This window comes from Python bivittatus, unplaced genomic scaffold (assembly GCF_059951505.1).
Source record: "Python bivittatus isolate LINGU-HERP-01145 unplaced genomic scaffold, Pbiv_v1 ctg000580_np1212, whole genome shotgun sequence".
Classification (NCBI taxonomy): domain Eukaryota; kingdom Metazoa; phylum Chordata; class Lepidosauria; order Squamata; family Pythonidae; genus Python; species Python bivittatus.
The window spans coordinates 22,363,149-22,381,444 of record NW_028277087.1 but is presented as its reverse complement, the minus strand read 5'-3'; the positions used below and the strand labels follow the sequence as shown (position 1 = coordinate 22,381,444).

Sequence of the window (18,296 nt, the reverse complement as noted above, 5' to 3'; positions counted from 1 at the left end):
TTCTCCAAATCAACTCATCAACTCATCAACAATTCAAGGCAGATTGGAAGTGATCTGAACACCCCTGTAAATGAATTTTGAAGCTTTAAGATTGCATTTTTCAGTTAAATATCAAGTTAAAACAGTTCAAATCACTGTTCTCAGCTGGCATGTGTAGTTTGTTTAAAACTTTGCTTGTTTGGATTTAATAATGTGCTCAATTTGCAACAAATAACTAATATATTAGCATCCAGTTGGGTAAATTTTGGTAAGAGACAAGTGTTGTGACTGGGAAAATCTGAATCTGGATCTTCCGTGTCTTAAACTCAATCTACTACTCACATATCCATGCTTCATTTGTGACCTGAAGTACAGCTGTTAACAGCCTTTTTTCAAAAATACATTTAATTAATTGTAAAGATCACAATTTGTTTTACTGGTGAACCTTGAGTTTATGGCTGTAATGTTTATAGATTTTTGCTTAATGATTTATTTAGTGGTCAATGAAATAAATACCAGTTGCCCGGGGCAACAGTGAGAAAGGCTCTTATTCTTGTGAAATTCTCACAAGCATCTGGTTCCACTGAGTGAAAAGGAACACTGTGCTAGATAATCCTTAGGACTGATCCAGCAGGACTTTTCTTATATTTGTCTGTTGAACATCTAATACAGAAATGACTTTGTTATCAGATGATATACAGTGAGTAGGCATACAGGGTCAATTATGCACCTGCAGAAGTATGTCCAGTTATAAGATCATTAATATATGTGAATTGAGAAATGCACAAGATTTTGGAATGCCTTTGAAATAATTATATACTGCTATTATTTTTACTACTACTGATACTTCTACTACCATTTTTTCTTGCAGCGTATACAGACATGCATACAGTGGGGCAAAAAAGTATTTAGTCAGCCACCAATTGTGCAAGTTCTCCCACTTAAAAAGATGAGAGAGGCCTGTAATTTTCATCATAGGTATACCTCAACTATGAGAGACAAAATGGGGGAAAAAATCCAGAAAATCACATTGTCTGATTTTTAAAGAATTTATTTGCAAATCATGGTGGAAAATAAGTATTTGGTCACCTACAAACAAGCAAGATGTCTGGTTCTCACAGACCTGTAACTACTTCTTTAAGAGGCTCCTCTGTCCTCCACTCGTTACCTGTAGTAATGGCACCTGTTTGACCTTGTTATCAGTATAAAAGACACCTGTTCACAACCTCAAACAGTCACACTCCAAACTCTACTAGGGCCAAGACCAAAGAGCTGTCAGAGGACACCAGAAACAAAATTGTAGACCTGCACCAGGCTGGGAAGACTGAATCTGCAATAGGCAAGCAGCTTGGTGTGAAGAAATCAACTGTGGGAGCAATAATTAGATAATGGAAGACATACAAGACCACTGATAATCTCCCTCGATCTGGGGCTCCATGCAAGATCTCACCCCATGGGGTCAAAATGATCACAAGAACGGTGAGCAAAAATCCCAGAACCACATGGGGGGACCTAGTGAATGACTTGCAGAGAGCTGGGACCAAAGTAACAAAGGCTACCAACAGTAACACACTACGCCGCCAGGGACTCAAATCCTGCAGTGCCAGACGTGTCCCCCTGCTTAAGCCAGTACATGTCTGGGCCCGTCTGAAGTTTGCTACAGAGCCTTTGGATGATCCAGAAGAGGATTGGGAGAATGTCATATGGTCAGATGAAACCAAAGTAGAACGTTTTGGTCTAAACTCAACTCGTCGTGTTTGGAGGAGAGAGGATGCTGAGTTGCATCCAAAGAACACCATACCTACTGTGAAGCATGGGGGTGGAAACATCATGCTTTGGGGCTGTTTTTCTGCAAAGGGACCAGGACGACTGATCCGTGTAAAGGAAAGAATGAATGGGGCCATGTATCGTGAGATTTTGAGTGAACACCTCCTTCCATCAGCAAGGGCATTGAAGATGAAACGTGGCTGGGTCTTTCAGCATGACAATGATCCCAAACACACCGCCCAGGCAACGAAGGAGTGGCTTCGTAAGAAGCATTTCAAGGTCCTGGAGTGGCCTAGCCAGTCTCCAGATCTCAACCCCATGGAAAACCTTTGGAGGGAGTTGAAAGTCTGTGTGGCCCAGCGACAGCCCCAAAACATCACTGCTCTAGAGGAGATCTGCATGGAGGAATGGGCCAAAATACCAGCAACAGTTTGTGAAAACCTTGTGAAGACTTACAGAAAACGTTTGACCTCTGTCATTGCCAACAAAGGATATATAACAAAGTATTGAGATGAACTTTTGATATTGACCAAATACTTATTTTCCACCATGATTTGCAAATAAATTCTTTAAAAATCAGACAATGTGATTTTCTGGATTTTTTCCCCCATTTTGTCTCTCATAGTTGAGGTATACCTATGATGAAAATTACAGGCCTCTCTCATCTTTTTAAGTGGGAGAACTGGCACAATTGGTGGCTGACTAAATACTTTTTTGACAGTGGGGCACAGTGTTTTGATAATGCAAATATAATTGCATATGCCATAGGAAAAAGAGTTCCCTATAGTTTGCATAGTTTCTTTCCACTCAAATCAAGCCAATCTGTTATGATTATTCTATAGACCTTGCACAAAAGTTGAAATCAGCATCCACTGGTAAATTAGGGGTATTGAGAAACTTACACAGTAAATAATCAACACTCCACTCAGCCATCTCCCCATGACACTGTCAGACCTCACAATTAGTATGTTCCACATCAAGTCATTGGCTATATGTACATATTTATGTTGTAATGAGAAGCTTCAATACACAATCATATTGTAGTTCAAACAGAGGTATACCCTTAGTTCTCCCAGCAGTTATTGAATACTATTTACTGGCTTTTGGGAGAAATTTTTATGATTGTTATTTATGCTTGGAAAACCAGATGCTATCGTCTGTTTATTAAAAAGCATTAAATGTTAGTTGATATTCTATATACTTGTTCATTTAATTATTTTTTAAAGTCATCTGGAGAACAGAGTTAAGAATGGAAACCAAAGTTTCATATTCCACACCCCAATATATCTGACAGGTGAGTTCTATAGCAACAAATGCTACCCCCCTTTCATTGCCTTTTCTTTTTTTGGTCCCTTAGAAGGGGGCAATATCTTGGGCCTCCAGCTGCAGATTCTTAGCTTAAATGGATAACTCTTCATATGAATGCTGGATTTCTCCAGACTGCACATATCTATTTTCCCAATGTTTCTGTCATCTATTTTTACAGTTTCATAAATCCTATCCTGCTAGGGAGTAAACTGCTACAATAAAGGAGTAATCTCTAGATATCTACTATTTTAAAAATACTACTTTACCACCTTATACACCAGGGACAGGGGTCACTGAATCTGCCCAGTAGCCCTTTCTTTTTCCACCATCTTCTGCTCAGATGGAGGGTGGAAGTACTCCAGTCTACAGTTGAATGATTAAAAGGCAAACATTTCCTATATGCAGAGAAACCTCCTAGTTTCTTTCCTGCAAATGGAGGAAGTAACTATTTTTCTCCTGCACAGGAGAAGGTTTGGAGTAATTGCTGCTACCTCTCCATACAAAGAAAGATGAGGAGTGGTGTTTGGGGAAAGGCTCTGTGGACTGGACAGGTGGGCTACAGAGCCTATATGGAACTCTCTTGAGTCCTAAGAAGTTTCAGAGATTGCAGCATTTATCCAGGTACAATTATCTTTGGAAGGAGGTTACAGGTGGCTTATGGCATTTTCTAATATTTGTGCTTTATTTACAGATGCAACAATGTTGCATAGTAGAATACTTTGAAGTTCACTTCTCCCCAAACGATCTTTAGGGGAAACCCCAGCATTCCCAACTTATTTCTATTTTGGAACCCCAGCTTGCTCTTGCACTCTAGGCACAGGTTCCCCTATAGATTACTTACATATTCTTCACCAGGAGTATGAAACAAGGCCAAATCATGACTGTGCTTTATGTCAATCAGGAGTTAGGAACACTCACATGCTCTCTCTTCCATTCACTTCCAATTATTGTTTTATATCCTCATTTGGCAATGTCCTCAAACCAGCAAACAATGGTTTGTATTTGCCATGTAAACAAGAATCAAAGTCAGAGGAAGCACAGCAGCTTGAAATTCCCCTCCCCTCCCCATTTTCCATTATTTGACCTGAACAGTCCTATGGGATCTTTCTACTATGTGTGCTGGTGAAAGGTAGAGAAGAAGCAGCCACACAGATATTCTCATAAGTATACAGTATGGGACACTATTATAGATTCCTTGGGAAGTGGAGATCCTCTTTGATAGGGGGGTCTTAAGATGCACAAATCAGCCTACCATTTCCTCCCATTAGTTTAAGGGCGCTCACACAGTGATCCTCCTCCTCTTCAATTTCTTCTTCTTCCACATCCTCCTCATGGTTATAAGATACTGGCCCAGTTTCCACCAGCACAGTTCCTGATTTTTCAACCTTTTCAGTATCTGCCTGAGTACTTGGAAAGACTACCTGCAAAGGAAGAAAAGTTATTTTTAAAAATCCTCACCTCTCACCTTTTCCCTTAAAAAACCCAACTAAGAAAGAAAAATTAACTTGTTTTGCTCACTTTAAATTGTCATTCTATGAAAGCTTCAAGCTAAGAAGGTGTTATCTCAGTTTTCCCCAATCTTGTGCCTACTAAATGTAGTAGATAATGAACTCCATTCTACTCAGTCAGAATAGCTAAAATCATGATGGCTGAAAGATGATGGAGATTGTAATTCAACACATCTGGAGAGACATCAGATGCAAGAAGGCTATTATAGGTTTCCTGAGGAATATTACTGCTCTTTGGTAATTCTGGTATTTAAAAGCATGGATAAAATGGTATGAAGATGACTAAACATGCAAGAAAGGGAGTTTCTTTTATTATTCTCTGTAAAATTTAGCTTTAGCCAAAGCAATCAGATGCAGGAAATCTCCTTTATATAAGCAGAACATCAAAAATGATATGCATAACTTCTAATGAATTAGACAGTATTCAGCTGTAATTAGAAAGAGAATCAATAACTCATTATGCAATTTTGCATCAAACTGTTTAATTAGAAGGGTCTCTTTTCAATGGAACAGTACATAGTTTGAATGCAAAAAGTCTCAAGTGGTATCAAAAGATCTTAGAAAATGGGACTAGGAAAGAGCTCTGCCTAAGATTTTGGAAAGCCATGTTTCAACTGTAATGGCAATTGAAACCACTTCAACTGGCAAACCACTTGCTGAAACAGAGCATCAACTAATGTAAATGAAAATGTAGAATGTGCTAGCCTTCAACTCCAACCAACAGTCACATATGATGAGTATTGTAGTTCAACATCTGGCTTGATATCTCTAGAGTAAACCATACTATATAAATAACCTTATTATGTACAAAGCAACTCAGTTTACATTAATTGTTATGCAATGCCAGCAATTTGGAAACCAAGAGAACGCTGCTGAGGTACCTCACATTGTTCAAAAGAATCTCTACCAGCAGGAAATCTGCTTTCTCTATATATTGGCTAATGAGCAAAAATTAAAACCTTCCTAAGGAAAAACTGTTAGATGCAGAACTGAAAGAAAAATTTGCAAGCAGATTCAACTGTGGAATTCCTCCACAAGAATGAAGACCATTTATGGTATCTGGAGCTCCAGAGACTGCACCACCCCACGAATAGCGGAAAATAAAAAAAGATATATTCAACAATTAACAGGTTCTAATGAAGAGACAAATATTACTTGTGGTTGAAATAAATAGCTAATAATATTTATTGTTCTGTATAACAATAGTACTTAAAAGTAGCCTATAATTTCAACAAAAGGTTGCACACATAGAATAAGGTTATTGCTGTTTCCCAATCATCACACTGAGGGAATGAGCCATTTTGAAGGAGAGAGATATCAGTTTAAAATAATGACATGTAACCACTATTAGATTTCTAGTAGTTCCATGTTCCAACCACAGAATTTAAATCAAAATGTGACAATAGCTAGCAATAGCATTAAAAAGGAGGAGGAATATTACTGAAAAAATAATAGCATCTAGAACATTAAGGCTGAATAACTAATGGATTATTTTTACAATGCTTTAAATCCCCTTTCAATGGTTATATATGACAATCTGCATCATACATAGCACAGGAATTACTGAAAGACATTACCTCCCATTCAAAACACACAGTGAGCATCACAAAGAAAAACTAATTCAGTTTGTGGGCACCTTAATGGGATAAACAGCAATTTATGCATGCGTACAACATCTATAACTTTTGTGTGCATTTGGTACTAAGGTATCATAAGAAATTACCTTAAAATAATCATGAAATGCATCACTTAGTCAGCCTAGTGACTGTTATGGACTTTCTTTATAGTAAGGATAGTATCATGAGAATGAATCTCAGACTGCTGTTGCTGACTGGGATTCATCCAAGACAGGGCCTTCTCCAAGCAGTATCTACACTGTGGAACTCCTTCTTGGACCATCTGCTCTGCTCTCACCCGTTACACTTTCAGTGCCAGGAAAAATTGTGTAATTCCAGAGATTATTTGAGAGCAATTGCTTGGGTGCTTTGCTGATCTGTCTAATGCTGATTAGTTAGGTTTAATTAATTTGGATTTTACTCTGTTAGGTTATGTTGCATTAAGCTATAGTTTTGGTTTAATGGTATTAGCCCAAAAAATACATTCTATAAATAGACATTTAAAGAGAAAAATGATAGTGAATAACAATATCTGGAATAATCATGTCACTAGCCATTTAAAACTGAAATGTGATTTGATCTGCCAACAAAAAGCTAATATGGGAACTAGAATAGCCTTCCCCAAGCTGGTGCCACATGAGTTGAACTATAATAGTTATATCTATAGTTATACCTATAACTACAGTGGTACCTCGGGTCACAAACGCTTCTGTTCATGACCAATTCGGGTCATGAACAGCACCGTTCGCAAAATTTTGCTTCCATCCACGAACTACGCATCGGGTGACGAACAGGATCCACGGCCATTTTCCCTGCCGTGACACGTGGTCGTGGCTTCCTGTAGGGAGGGGGACTCTCCCTCCAAGCAATAACTGCCTCCCCACCCGCCTTCCTGTCCTCCACGCCAGAAGTCGCCTCAAGCAAGGTTAGCGTTCTCTCTCTTCGTACTGCACTGTACTGTATTTTGTTTCATATTTTTGTGGTTTTAAAAAAAAATACATATAGTTCAGAATGGATTAACCGTAATTACATTGAACCTTATGGGAAAATTTGATTCGGGATGCAACCAAAATCGGTTGGCGACCAAATTCGGAGGGGTCAGAACGGATTAACCGTATTTACATTGAATCTTATGGGAAAATTTGATTCGGGTCGCGACCAATTCGGGTCGCGACCAGAATCATGGAACAAATTAAGTCCGTGACCCAAGGTACCAATGTATATCTATATAGTTCAATTTATTCATTTATTTATCAAATTTGTCACCATCCATCTCATTAAAAAGTGACTCTGGGAGGTTTACAGAGAAGATAAAATTAATTAAAAATACAATATAATAAGTCTTAAGTAAATAATAAATACATTCCAAGAATTGATGATAATTGGCGAGTAGCTCAGAGAGCATCATCAGGGTGCCAGCCACCCCCAGGATTAAAACTCTTAATGCCCCACACAAGCTGGCAGAGCCAGGTCTTTAGTTCTTTCTGGAAAGCTGGGAGGGTAGGAACCCACTGCACCTCTGGGGGGAGAATATTCCAGAGAGTGGGGGCAACGGCAGAGAAAGCTCTTCTCCTGGGATATCTATATTCATCTATATCTATCACTGCCTATCAATAATGGCCAGAAAAATAACACAACTCAAGAATTCCAGTACAGCACTATAGAGAATCCAGGTTTCAGGAGAAACAGATGCAGGAGTAGCAGTATCCCAATTTATATTAATTGTTATGCAAGAATTTCCATTCCTCTTGTACATTTTCACAGAAGAATGATTGAATTTAAAGAAGCTACAATTGAACTATTATTTTAAAAACTGCACAGCCTTAATTAAAGCGTGACCTTCTGCTAATTATCATGTCCATTTCCCAAATGTCTGCATACTAGAAATGTGCAGGTTTTTCTAATGAGAACAGCATAAAAGTTGGGTTGGGGGGAGATTTCTAACCAGTAAAAGCACAAACTATTCTGGAGGGGGTTGGTTGTAGCAGAAATAAGCATTTTCTGTCATTTTAAAGATAAAACTGTCAAAGACATTTTTCAACAGAACTTCCTGAGTCAATTTCCACAGATGACCCAAACAACAAATAGCTTTTAAACTTGTGAGGAGGACATGTGTATTCTGTACCACCTGGTAGGCTATGTGGTACACGTTTGCTCATTAAGCAAATTAACTAGCGGGTGTTCAAAACAGTGCAGGAGTTCACAGATGAATACTGGGGAAGAGATAATTGACATAGCAACACATACCATGTACTTTCAAGGTATACAGCAGTTATCATTTCTGACACAGTGGGGAAAAAAGAAAGGAGGTTCCCTGTTTTACTCAGAGGTGCTCTGGGGTTAGTGTTAGAGTTATAAGGCCCTACAGCTGGCTCTGAGTTTTGTGCCAAAAGCCACAGTCCAAAGGTTGAGTGGAGTCAAGACTAAGAACTTGTTATGGCCAGGACAAAATTAAGTTTAAGCTTAATGAATTACATTAATTGAAACCATTAATATGAATACATTATATGCATTTAATTACGTTCTCTTTCTGTTATATTAAAAAAAACATGCTTCAGCAGCAAACTTCTGGATTTATTCTAGAGGCTAAACCTGAGGCTGCATGTGAATTCTGTACTTCTGCTCTATAATATATTTAGCATAAGGGTGAAGCTGATTCTGAAAGGAGAAGTGTGATGATAAATCGCACAGGATTCTCCAGATTTTGCAAATGAAATAATGTTCAAATCAATACTATACCTCTTCTGTGGCCGGCTTTTTGGCTAGCTGTGTCGAAATCAAGGGTCTTAGCCTACACGAAAGAAGAGTTAAAAGATGTTAGGCTCTTGATACAGAACAGAAAGAAACTTGATCCATTTATTCTACAAATGTTACCCATACAAGTAAATATACATATCCATCATGCTATACTCTTTTGGTGTAAGCAATTTTATGCTGAGCACAGTAAAAGGAATAAGAAATAGTAAAGAAATTGAAGAAAAAATGTAAGAAAAAGGAAGGAAACATAGTTATAACTATTTTGCACCAATACCACTCACTGTAACTCTCCATACCTTTCTATCATTGCTCTCACTGAATCCATACATTGTCTTTTGTTCTTTAAACTTCTCACCTCTCTCTTCTTTAATGATCCCATCAACTCTATCTAACTCCTGCTTTCTCAATTTTCTCCTACTTTTGATCCATTTACTCCTCTTTCATTTGTGTTGGAATTCACTCCCCATTCATTTTTCTTGTAAGGCCAAACTACCTCAACCTACTTTATCTTCACTAATCAATAACTTCTGCATCCAAACCATATTCATCCAGCATCCATTCATTCTTGACTATCTCTTGGTTTACCTCATGCACTTTTAAAGTACCCCATTCCCACTGCATTCAATTGTATTTTCTCTTGACATATCCAACTTTCTCTACTATATAACAAAGTAGGCCAAAGCACACTCTTTCACACAGCCATTTTTGCTTCTTTTGATGAACATTCATTCCTTGCTACACACTACATACTATCCACTATTCTTCTACCAGCATTTATATATTTAAAACAAGTATTAGTTTTTCACTATATGCAATTGTTCCCTACAGTTCAACTGTCAAACACAATCAGCCTGCTGTTTGATTCATCATTTTCAGATCCATACTTCTCATCATATAATCTAACAATAACTGCAAATCATTCAGATCCTAAACCAACCCACCATGGATTTGTATATGTAGGTGTACTGGTATATTAAAATCCCAGACCAACATACCCCTTATTTTACCACAAGCATTTCTTTTTTATTTATTCACAAATGTGCTGAACAACCAAGAAGACATCACATACTCTTGTCTAATTCCCAGCTCAATGTTGAACCACTCAATAAACATTCCACTTATTTTCAGGAATGCTTCACTTCTAACATATACCATTTACAGCAATCAGCAACCAGTGTTCAACTCCATATTCATGCAAAACATTCTATAATTCAAGCCTATTACATTATCATATACTTGCTCTAAGTCAAGAAGTGTGTAATAAACATTCCCATCCTTCCAATGACCTGCTGTAAATCCCCTGCCTGGCACAAATTTTATTTGTTTTCTTCTTTGCATACCAGCATACTCTGAAATGACTCCTGGTAGCTGACATCATTAAAATCAAAATATTCATAAGACAAATACATAAAATTAATACTAATTAAACCATAAACCAACTCCAGCATGCATAGTCTATGTGACAGATAAAAAATTCTACTGTGTTAATTGTATTCCTGTACACCAGCAGAAAGGGGACCATTCAAATCTCCAGGGGAAGGCTGTTTCAGACAAATGAAGCAAAGGTAGTCCTGCCTCATATGTATGTATGTGTTCATGGGCATGTATGAGCAGGCTGGAAAGGTCAGCTCTTCTTGAAGGAAACGACTAAGGGGAGACTGAGAATATCTGAAGAGTTGTCATGCAGAAGAGAGAGTGGAGTTATACTCTACTGCCCCAGAGAGCAAGACCAGAAACCAGTGAGTTAAAACTATACAGTTCAGGTTGATGTCGAGAGGAACTTTATAAGTCTACAAGCTGTCAGCCAGTGGAATACGCTACTAAATGAAGTGGTGAGTTCTCCTTTACTGGAGATCTTCAAACAGAGATTGGATGGTCTTCTGCCACAGATGCTCTGATGAACCCTTCACTGAGCAGAGGGATGGACTAAATGATTTCTAAGGTCCTTTCCAACTTCATGATTTTATGATTCTATGGGGCAATCTTTGGCTACTAAGGAAGCCAAGCCATAAAGAATATAGTTTGAAACCAGCACTTTGGATTGAGTTTTTTCAGAATGTTTCATATTTTTCTTCAAATTCAATTCTGGTTTTTCCATTAACTCCACCCACTGCAGCTTAAGATGCAAGTATTAACTGCCTATTAATTCCAGCTTTCATATGCACTTACAGCAATCTAGATGGCCCCAATCCATATTTTCCGACATCTGTTTTACCTATTTATCATTAAATTTCTAACTTCCATTTCCCTGCATGTGTTCATCAATCTCACTCACAAGATCAGGCCTATTCAGATCTATTACATCCTTTCAATTTCATAGTTTCACATAATGTATCTATTTTCCCTTCTTTCTTTTCCCTCCTTATTCATGCTCTTTTTATTCCTTTTACATTTCAAGTTGCGATCTTCCATATGTCATACCTGGCAGCAGATGGGTCTACAGATATTGACCTCCACCATCCATCATGGATTTGATTTAATCAAGCCTTTCACAGAGTCGCTTAGGTGAGATGGGTGGCCATTCAAATCCAATCCAATCCAATCCAATCCAATCCAATCCAATCCAATCAGTTTTGGGACATCTTGGCCAAAGTATCACACAATTTTAGATACAATCTTGAAAACTACCATACTGTTGCCTGGATCCCACCAAACAGAATATGTAGCAATATACTGAAATACACTCAGGATTTATTTATTTGCTTATTTATTTATTTGCTTTGGTTATATGTTACCCATTCCTGAAAGCTCTGGACAGCTAAAACTCAAAATAATCATCAGAATAAAATGATTTCCTGGATGAGGAGACTCTGCTCGAGGTCATTCATGTTTTGACCACCTCCTGAGTGGATTAATGCAATGCATTGTATATGAAGCTGTCCTTGAAGAACATCCAGAAGCTTTAGCTGGTTGAAAATGTGGCAGCATGGTCAGTTATGGGTGCACCTCAGCATGCCCATGTTACACCTCTGCTCCATGAACTGCACTGACTCCCAGTATGCTTCCAGATACAATTCTTGGTGCTGGTTGTCACTTATAAAGCACTTCATGGCATGGGACTGGGTTATCTGCAGGACCACCTCTCCCCAATTATTTCTACCTCTCCCATCAGATTTAGCAGGAGAGGCATGCTGCGGGCCTGTCAGTTAAAGAATTTCATCTTGCGGACTCAGGAAGCAGGCCTTTTCTGTCACAGCGCTTGCCCTTTGAAACACTATATCCTTCAACATTATATTGGCTCCGACCTTCTGGCCTTTCAAAAAGCACTGAAGACTTGGATGTGCTCCCAGCACAGAAGTCAGGGGTTTGTTGGAGCCCATGGGGCATTTTTGGTTCATTAGATCTGTTTTTACCTTGGCGGTCATGATAGGTTTTTTAGCTGTTGTTAGTTGCCCAGAGTCACTATAGTGAGATGGGCAGCCACATAAATCTAAATAAATAAATGAATATTGCATTGTCTGTTTGGCCCAGGGACAAGATGTAAAACTGAGTATCATCAACATTTGGCAAAACCAGACCTCCTGCAGACAGATGGCCTCCCTGGTGGTTTCATGTAGATGTTACAAAGAACTGGATAGGCATTCCACAAAGCAGAAGTCTCTGAGCAGATCCATCATCCCCTCACTACCACCAACTAGAACTGCCCCCTCACAAAGGAGAACCACAGTGAAACCATGTCGTCCCTCTTCAATCCCTCAGAAGTGGTCCAGAAGGATACCATGGTCAGTAGTCCTGAAAGCCGCTGAGAGTTCAAAGAGGACTAGGACGATTGCAATCCCTGATCCCAGTCTCTCCACGGGTCATCCACAAACACAACCAATGCAGCTTCTATACTGTACCCTGGCCTGAGGCCTAACTGCTAAGGATGTAAAACTCAAATATAAAACAATGTGTTGAACTACTAGCCTTACGTGCAAAACCTGTACAAAATGAAAAACAAAGAACAGAAAACAAAAGGATACTCTGACAAGAATTATTTGTGAACAAAGATCATGTAACTACAGCTCAGCAACAAACAACTACCTCATAGTGAAATCATGGCATGTCACCCAGCAAAATTCTAATTTTAATGACAAAAGGTCTACATTATTCATTCATAACATGAATAATGACTGTTCTTCAATAAAAATAGTCTCAGAATGGCATTACAATAAATAAAAACCATAAAATTCCAGCAAATAGAAATATAAACCAGAGCAGAAAAAGACAAACATATACACTCCCATTCAAATACAGAATATGACTAACAAATAAATTCTTCTCTCTTTTTATATAATGCCATGCTACTGAGAATTAATACTTTGTGCTCTTGATTAAGGGAACAGGCTCACAAAAATTTAGATGGCACAAAAAAATATATTGGTCTTCAAGGTGCAACAAGACACAATTATTGCTACATCTTGTAGAGAATAGTAGAAAGATATTAGTGTCATTTGTTTCTATTATACTGAGGTGTTTTACATTATATTTTAATAGAATTTAATATTTTCATTATAGTTCTTTTTTATCTGCATAGTTAATGTTATTGTTAGCCATTCTGAGTACTATATTTGGTGGACGAGGAAGGATATAAATAAAACAAAACAAAATGTGTATAAGCAAGTCTTCCTGGAGAGAGCATTCCATGTACAAGATGCCAAGACCTGCTAACCCATCTAACTTTAGAAAATGGGGAGGAGGAGCTGCAAGAAGCACTTCTGATAGAGAAGCTAATGTGAACATATGTAACAGCTTATAAGTATTTAAAGTGTACACTTAAAAATCTACAACACAAATGTGATAAATATGTATACCCCATAGATACATTTGGGCTTGGCCCAAACCAGGACTGATGACAGCACCAATGGCTTATATTTTTGGTCCATCCTCACCCTGCTTTATATGTGAACAGCACAGGTTAAGTTTGGTCCTCTAGGCATCCAGATGGGTTGCAGCTGACAGCCAAGCATTTCCACGGTGCTAAACCTTGGCTAACTGTAACCTGAATGTGTCAAATGGCCTTTATTATGCAGCTATACCTGTCCTATCTTTCAAACCCATGTTCCATGTAAAATATGCAAAATCTAAAAAAGAAATAATATTTGTGTTTTGAAAGGAGAAAAAAGGGTAGAGAAGGAAGCCCTCAACAATCTGGCTGCATGCTGATTCCTGAAGGATTGCAAGTTTCTTCCCTTCCTTCCCTGCTCAAGAACAGAGAAGAGGAAGTCAGGTGAGCCACTGAAGTGGCTGCTCTATTACCTTTCCTAAAAAAAACAAAAAACAAAAAATGATCCAATTCTTATGGAAAGCCTGGATTTTTTTCCCCTTTCTTCAAACAGAAAAGACTGCCTTGTTTCTGTTAAAAACCCAAAGCATCTATAGATAACTTTTAAAAGTAATGTCGGTCATTTTCCATCCCAATTCTTCCTCACACTTGGGTTTCCTTCTAAGCCATTCTTCAGTATTTTAATGGGGGATCAGGGAAGAAATCACTACATTATGGGGAATCAGATCAAAGCACATGTATGAAGACCTTAAATTTACCATGGTATCCGAATATTAAAATTGAAAGTATTGGTAGGCCTGCAGGGAAGTTTGCCTGAAAGCTGCATTAAAATTCATAAGCAGTTGACAGTCTAAGGGAATCAAACAAGGCTATACTTTTGTGTTTACTATAAATATAAGGAATGACTTTTCCCAAGAATGCTTGCTTCCTATCTTATAGGAACCATCCATTTCTGGAGTAATACAGATTCCCCAATGAAGGCGAGATTTAGGACCTACATTCCAGAGTGACCAAATAAGTTTTGTTTATTCTTTCCGTCTTAATGCACTAGAAAACTCTCCAGGGTTCTTCAGAGGCTTATTTAGATGAAGGATGTGTGTGTGTTTGAGATACACAGACATCTTGGGACTGTGAATATGCAATGGGATGCTTTTGTAGGTTGTGATTACAGCTGAATTTTCTCTGCATTGTAATTACAGTAAGCCACCCTTAACATACAAGGCAGGGAATTCAATACATTAAAAATAACAATTTTAAAAAGTTGGAACAGCCCACTATCCAATTCTCCTTCTTCTTCAGATTTACTGTCATTTTGTGATAAATGTACACCTACCAATAGTTACTTATACATCTATAATACAGAGTATTTCCCCCATTAAACATTGGTGTTTTGTTTTATAAGTCAGAAAGGCAAATTCTCAAACATCAAAGAATTAATAACAGCCATGGGGTTCCTGCTATTTTCAACAGGAGAATAATCCTTCTCCCCTCCACACACACCTTGCCCAAAACCTGCCAGGAGGGGAAGATGAGATGCAAGAGTCACACTGTTCTTCTGCTCTTAGACTGTATAGGTAACACTGTCTTGCCCACTAGCGTTCTTTAAAATGATTCCAAAATCCAAGTTGCAATTCTATGTCACACTATCTGGGAATAAATCCCGTTGATTGCATTGTCCACTTTCCAAAGTATTTTTAAAGTTTTGGAAATGGCAATAGGGAACCAGGACAGAGAAGGCAAAATGTTAAAGTACCACGAATTCCCATGTGAGAGGAAAAGTAGAGCTGAAATAGGACTGAAAGTTATCATCATCATCATCATTGCATTTTGGTCAATATTAGAAATGTATTTTTAAAAATGGCAGGAAGCTTATATTCAGGGGCTGAACCAATTCTCCTAAAAGGATCTGCTGATTCCACCATATCAACAGTGACTCAGAAATCCAATTGAAGCAGGGTCATATTCCCTTTCAATAGCCAGACAAAAAGTGTTCACCAGGACCCCTAAATTGCTACCTATTCAGAATCCTGGCCAGAACCCTCTGCTGAATGTCTTTCAGAACTAAAGATACTGTTCAACTTGGTTCTGTAATACAAATATGGGATATACAACAAGCAATACTGGCTTCCTTTTAACAAATCTCTCTCCACTACCTTCTCCATGAAACTAATACCCCCGTGCCTCTTACCCATTATATAGCTTGATGTTTTAAGTCTGGAGCATACTAATTAACATCTGATTTAAAGTAGATTTCAGAATATTCTTCAGGGCTATTCTGGTGCAACTTCTCTTTCACATTCACTATTTGCTAACCATGGTTAGCAGGGAACCATTTACCTCAGCTGTAATATGTACTTAGAGAGCAAAGGTACAATCTATCAAGAGAGCAAGAGGTAACTCCAGCATAAATAGCCAAAAGGTGATCAGTAGCATTTGCACTTCATTACACATCAGTAAAAAACATGTTAAAGGATGTTCATTTTAAAAATAACAGTCATGCTTATACTAATTTATGTTATTATCAGAACGTGTTGAAGGTACCTGACATGGTAGAAGAAACCACATCCCCTGAGAATATCCAAGAGAAACTGTTCTTCTCCCAATTAGGAGTAAGCTGTTGAATATGCCCTCAGGGCAACTAGAATCTGGTGACACTTGCTTTAGAGGAAGTAGTATGGGTTGGCGCCTTCACCAGAAAAGAGACACAGAATATTCTACTCTCCAAGAAGAGCTATACTGTAATGTTTGTTACTATATATTAGAAATGTCAGAAAAATCATTGCAGACTACTTTTCATGTGAAAAAGTATGACCGACCCAAGCTAAATCTTTCATGGCACAAACTGACATAAAAATAGATTCTGAACAAACAAGAAAATAAATAAATCTGAAGGTCTAGAAACAATTTCTGACCCAAAATGTGCATATTTGGAGAACCTGCGTAGCAACGTCTATCCCTGGAGACACTGTTTTCAAAAGTGTATATATTCAGAGGAAATGAATGTAGATTTTTTTAAAAAAAAATCTAGAATGCAGAACCCTGAAAAATAGATTAATAAATGAATACAACAATACTGACAGAATAAAGACTGATCTGCAGTTTCCTGCTTTACATACCTGTACACATTTATGTATATGTGCATGCATGCATCTGAATCTACTTTATAACTAGAAAAGTTACAAAGAACTCTTGTGCAAATATATCACTGATTATCAGAATTAACTGCATATATTTATTTTGAATGTTTATTCCAACACCTAGTTTACCCTTTAAAACTCTCATGATGGGTAACAAACCAATAAATCATAAACTATAGTATAAAAAGAACAAATATTAAAATGTAAGAGACAGAGGAGACTTCCCTGCTATCCATTTTCTCCATATGATGTCCAGTCCAAATGCTGGAATTTGTGCCCTTAATGAAGTTCTCTTTTCCCAAAATGTTTCCCTACCTGTCCAAACAAGCAATTCCACAATAGGAAAAAAAACCCTGCCCTTTGCAGTCATCCTCTTTTGTCCTGCAAAGCAGTAGCACCCACAGCAGGTTTTCTGAAGATTTCAAGGACTTGAAACATTAGAATATCTGTGTATGTCTGAAACTCTAGGTGGCAAGCTTTGAGTAGACCATATGTGGGTGACAAAAATCTGGGTGACCACTGCATGGTACAAAGAGATATGGAAAACTTTACTCCCACTTTTCTGTCATCTAAAAGTCACCAGTTTTTTGCAGCTCACATACGGTAGCATTAACAAATTTATGCCCTGCCTCTCAGAAAATCATAATATAGAGTTGTGCTGCTTTTCTATCCACAGTTCTTTCACTCACTATATATTCTCAGCTTTTATTGTACATGAGATACAGGAAAGTCTCCCTGGTGGCATGTTTCTGTTTAATACTGTAAATGCCCTGACCTCTCTACAAGAGAGCAACTTCTGTCACGCCAGCCATATGGAACAGTAAATTGCTGGCTGCCATGGCTACAAACATTGCCATCTTCTGCTGTTTCATTTCACCAGTAAGCACTCAGATACTATAATACGCCATCATTGAAAAATATGGTTGTTTTCTAGGTTGGGGACAGCACATAACGATTTTCCAGTTCAAAGATTCACCAAAGAACAAACTCAGAGCCTCTTATCCAATGTTAAAATAGGCGTGCATTCCCACAGTTGACATAAACACCATATATATTCACTTCATTAGTCAGAACTCTGAGGGGGATGTGCCTACTGAAGACACTGACAAAAGAAAGCCACTCTTCACACAATACATCAGGCCAGCAAAACTCATAGAGGGGAAAGGGCCACATTTTAAAATTAAAAATAATTGCAGGCACTTATTAAAACTGGTGCACCAATCAGCTGTTTGATGGTTAATGGAGTGCTGGTAGTGATGGAGCTGGTGATGTTGGTGAGAGATGGAGGCACTGGAGGAACTTGGCAGCGTGTCTTTTGGGGGGGGGTGGCAGTGGATCCTCCCTGGTGGTGGCAATGACTTTGGTGGTAGCAAATTTTCTGAGTTTTTAAAAATGTCAGCAGGCTGCACAAGGATGCTTGGCGGGCTACATGCAATCTGCAGGCAGTATGTTGTGCAGG

The 18,296-nt window shown here is 38.2% G+C and overlaps 1 protein-coding gene across 7 annotated transcripts in view; it reads right to left on the bottom strand.

The window, feature by feature from the left end:
- The window catches only part of BRF1 (BRF1 general transcription factor IIIB subunit), a 231,271-nt gene that overhangs the window by 4,151 nt on the left and 208,824 nt on the right, over positions 1–18,296 (bottom strand). For all 7 annotated transcript variants that reach the window (XM_088149756.1, XM_088149755.1, XM_088149754.1 and 4 more), the window contains 2 exons: positions 8,918–8,969; positions 4,307–4,475 (listed from right to left, as the gene is read on the bottom strand). In XM_088149756.1, coding sequence (XP_088005882.1) covers positions 4,307–4,475; positions 8,918–8,969 — 221 coding nt within the window. The remainder of the gene's footprint in view (positions 1–4,306; positions 4,476–8,917; positions 8,970–18,296) is intronic.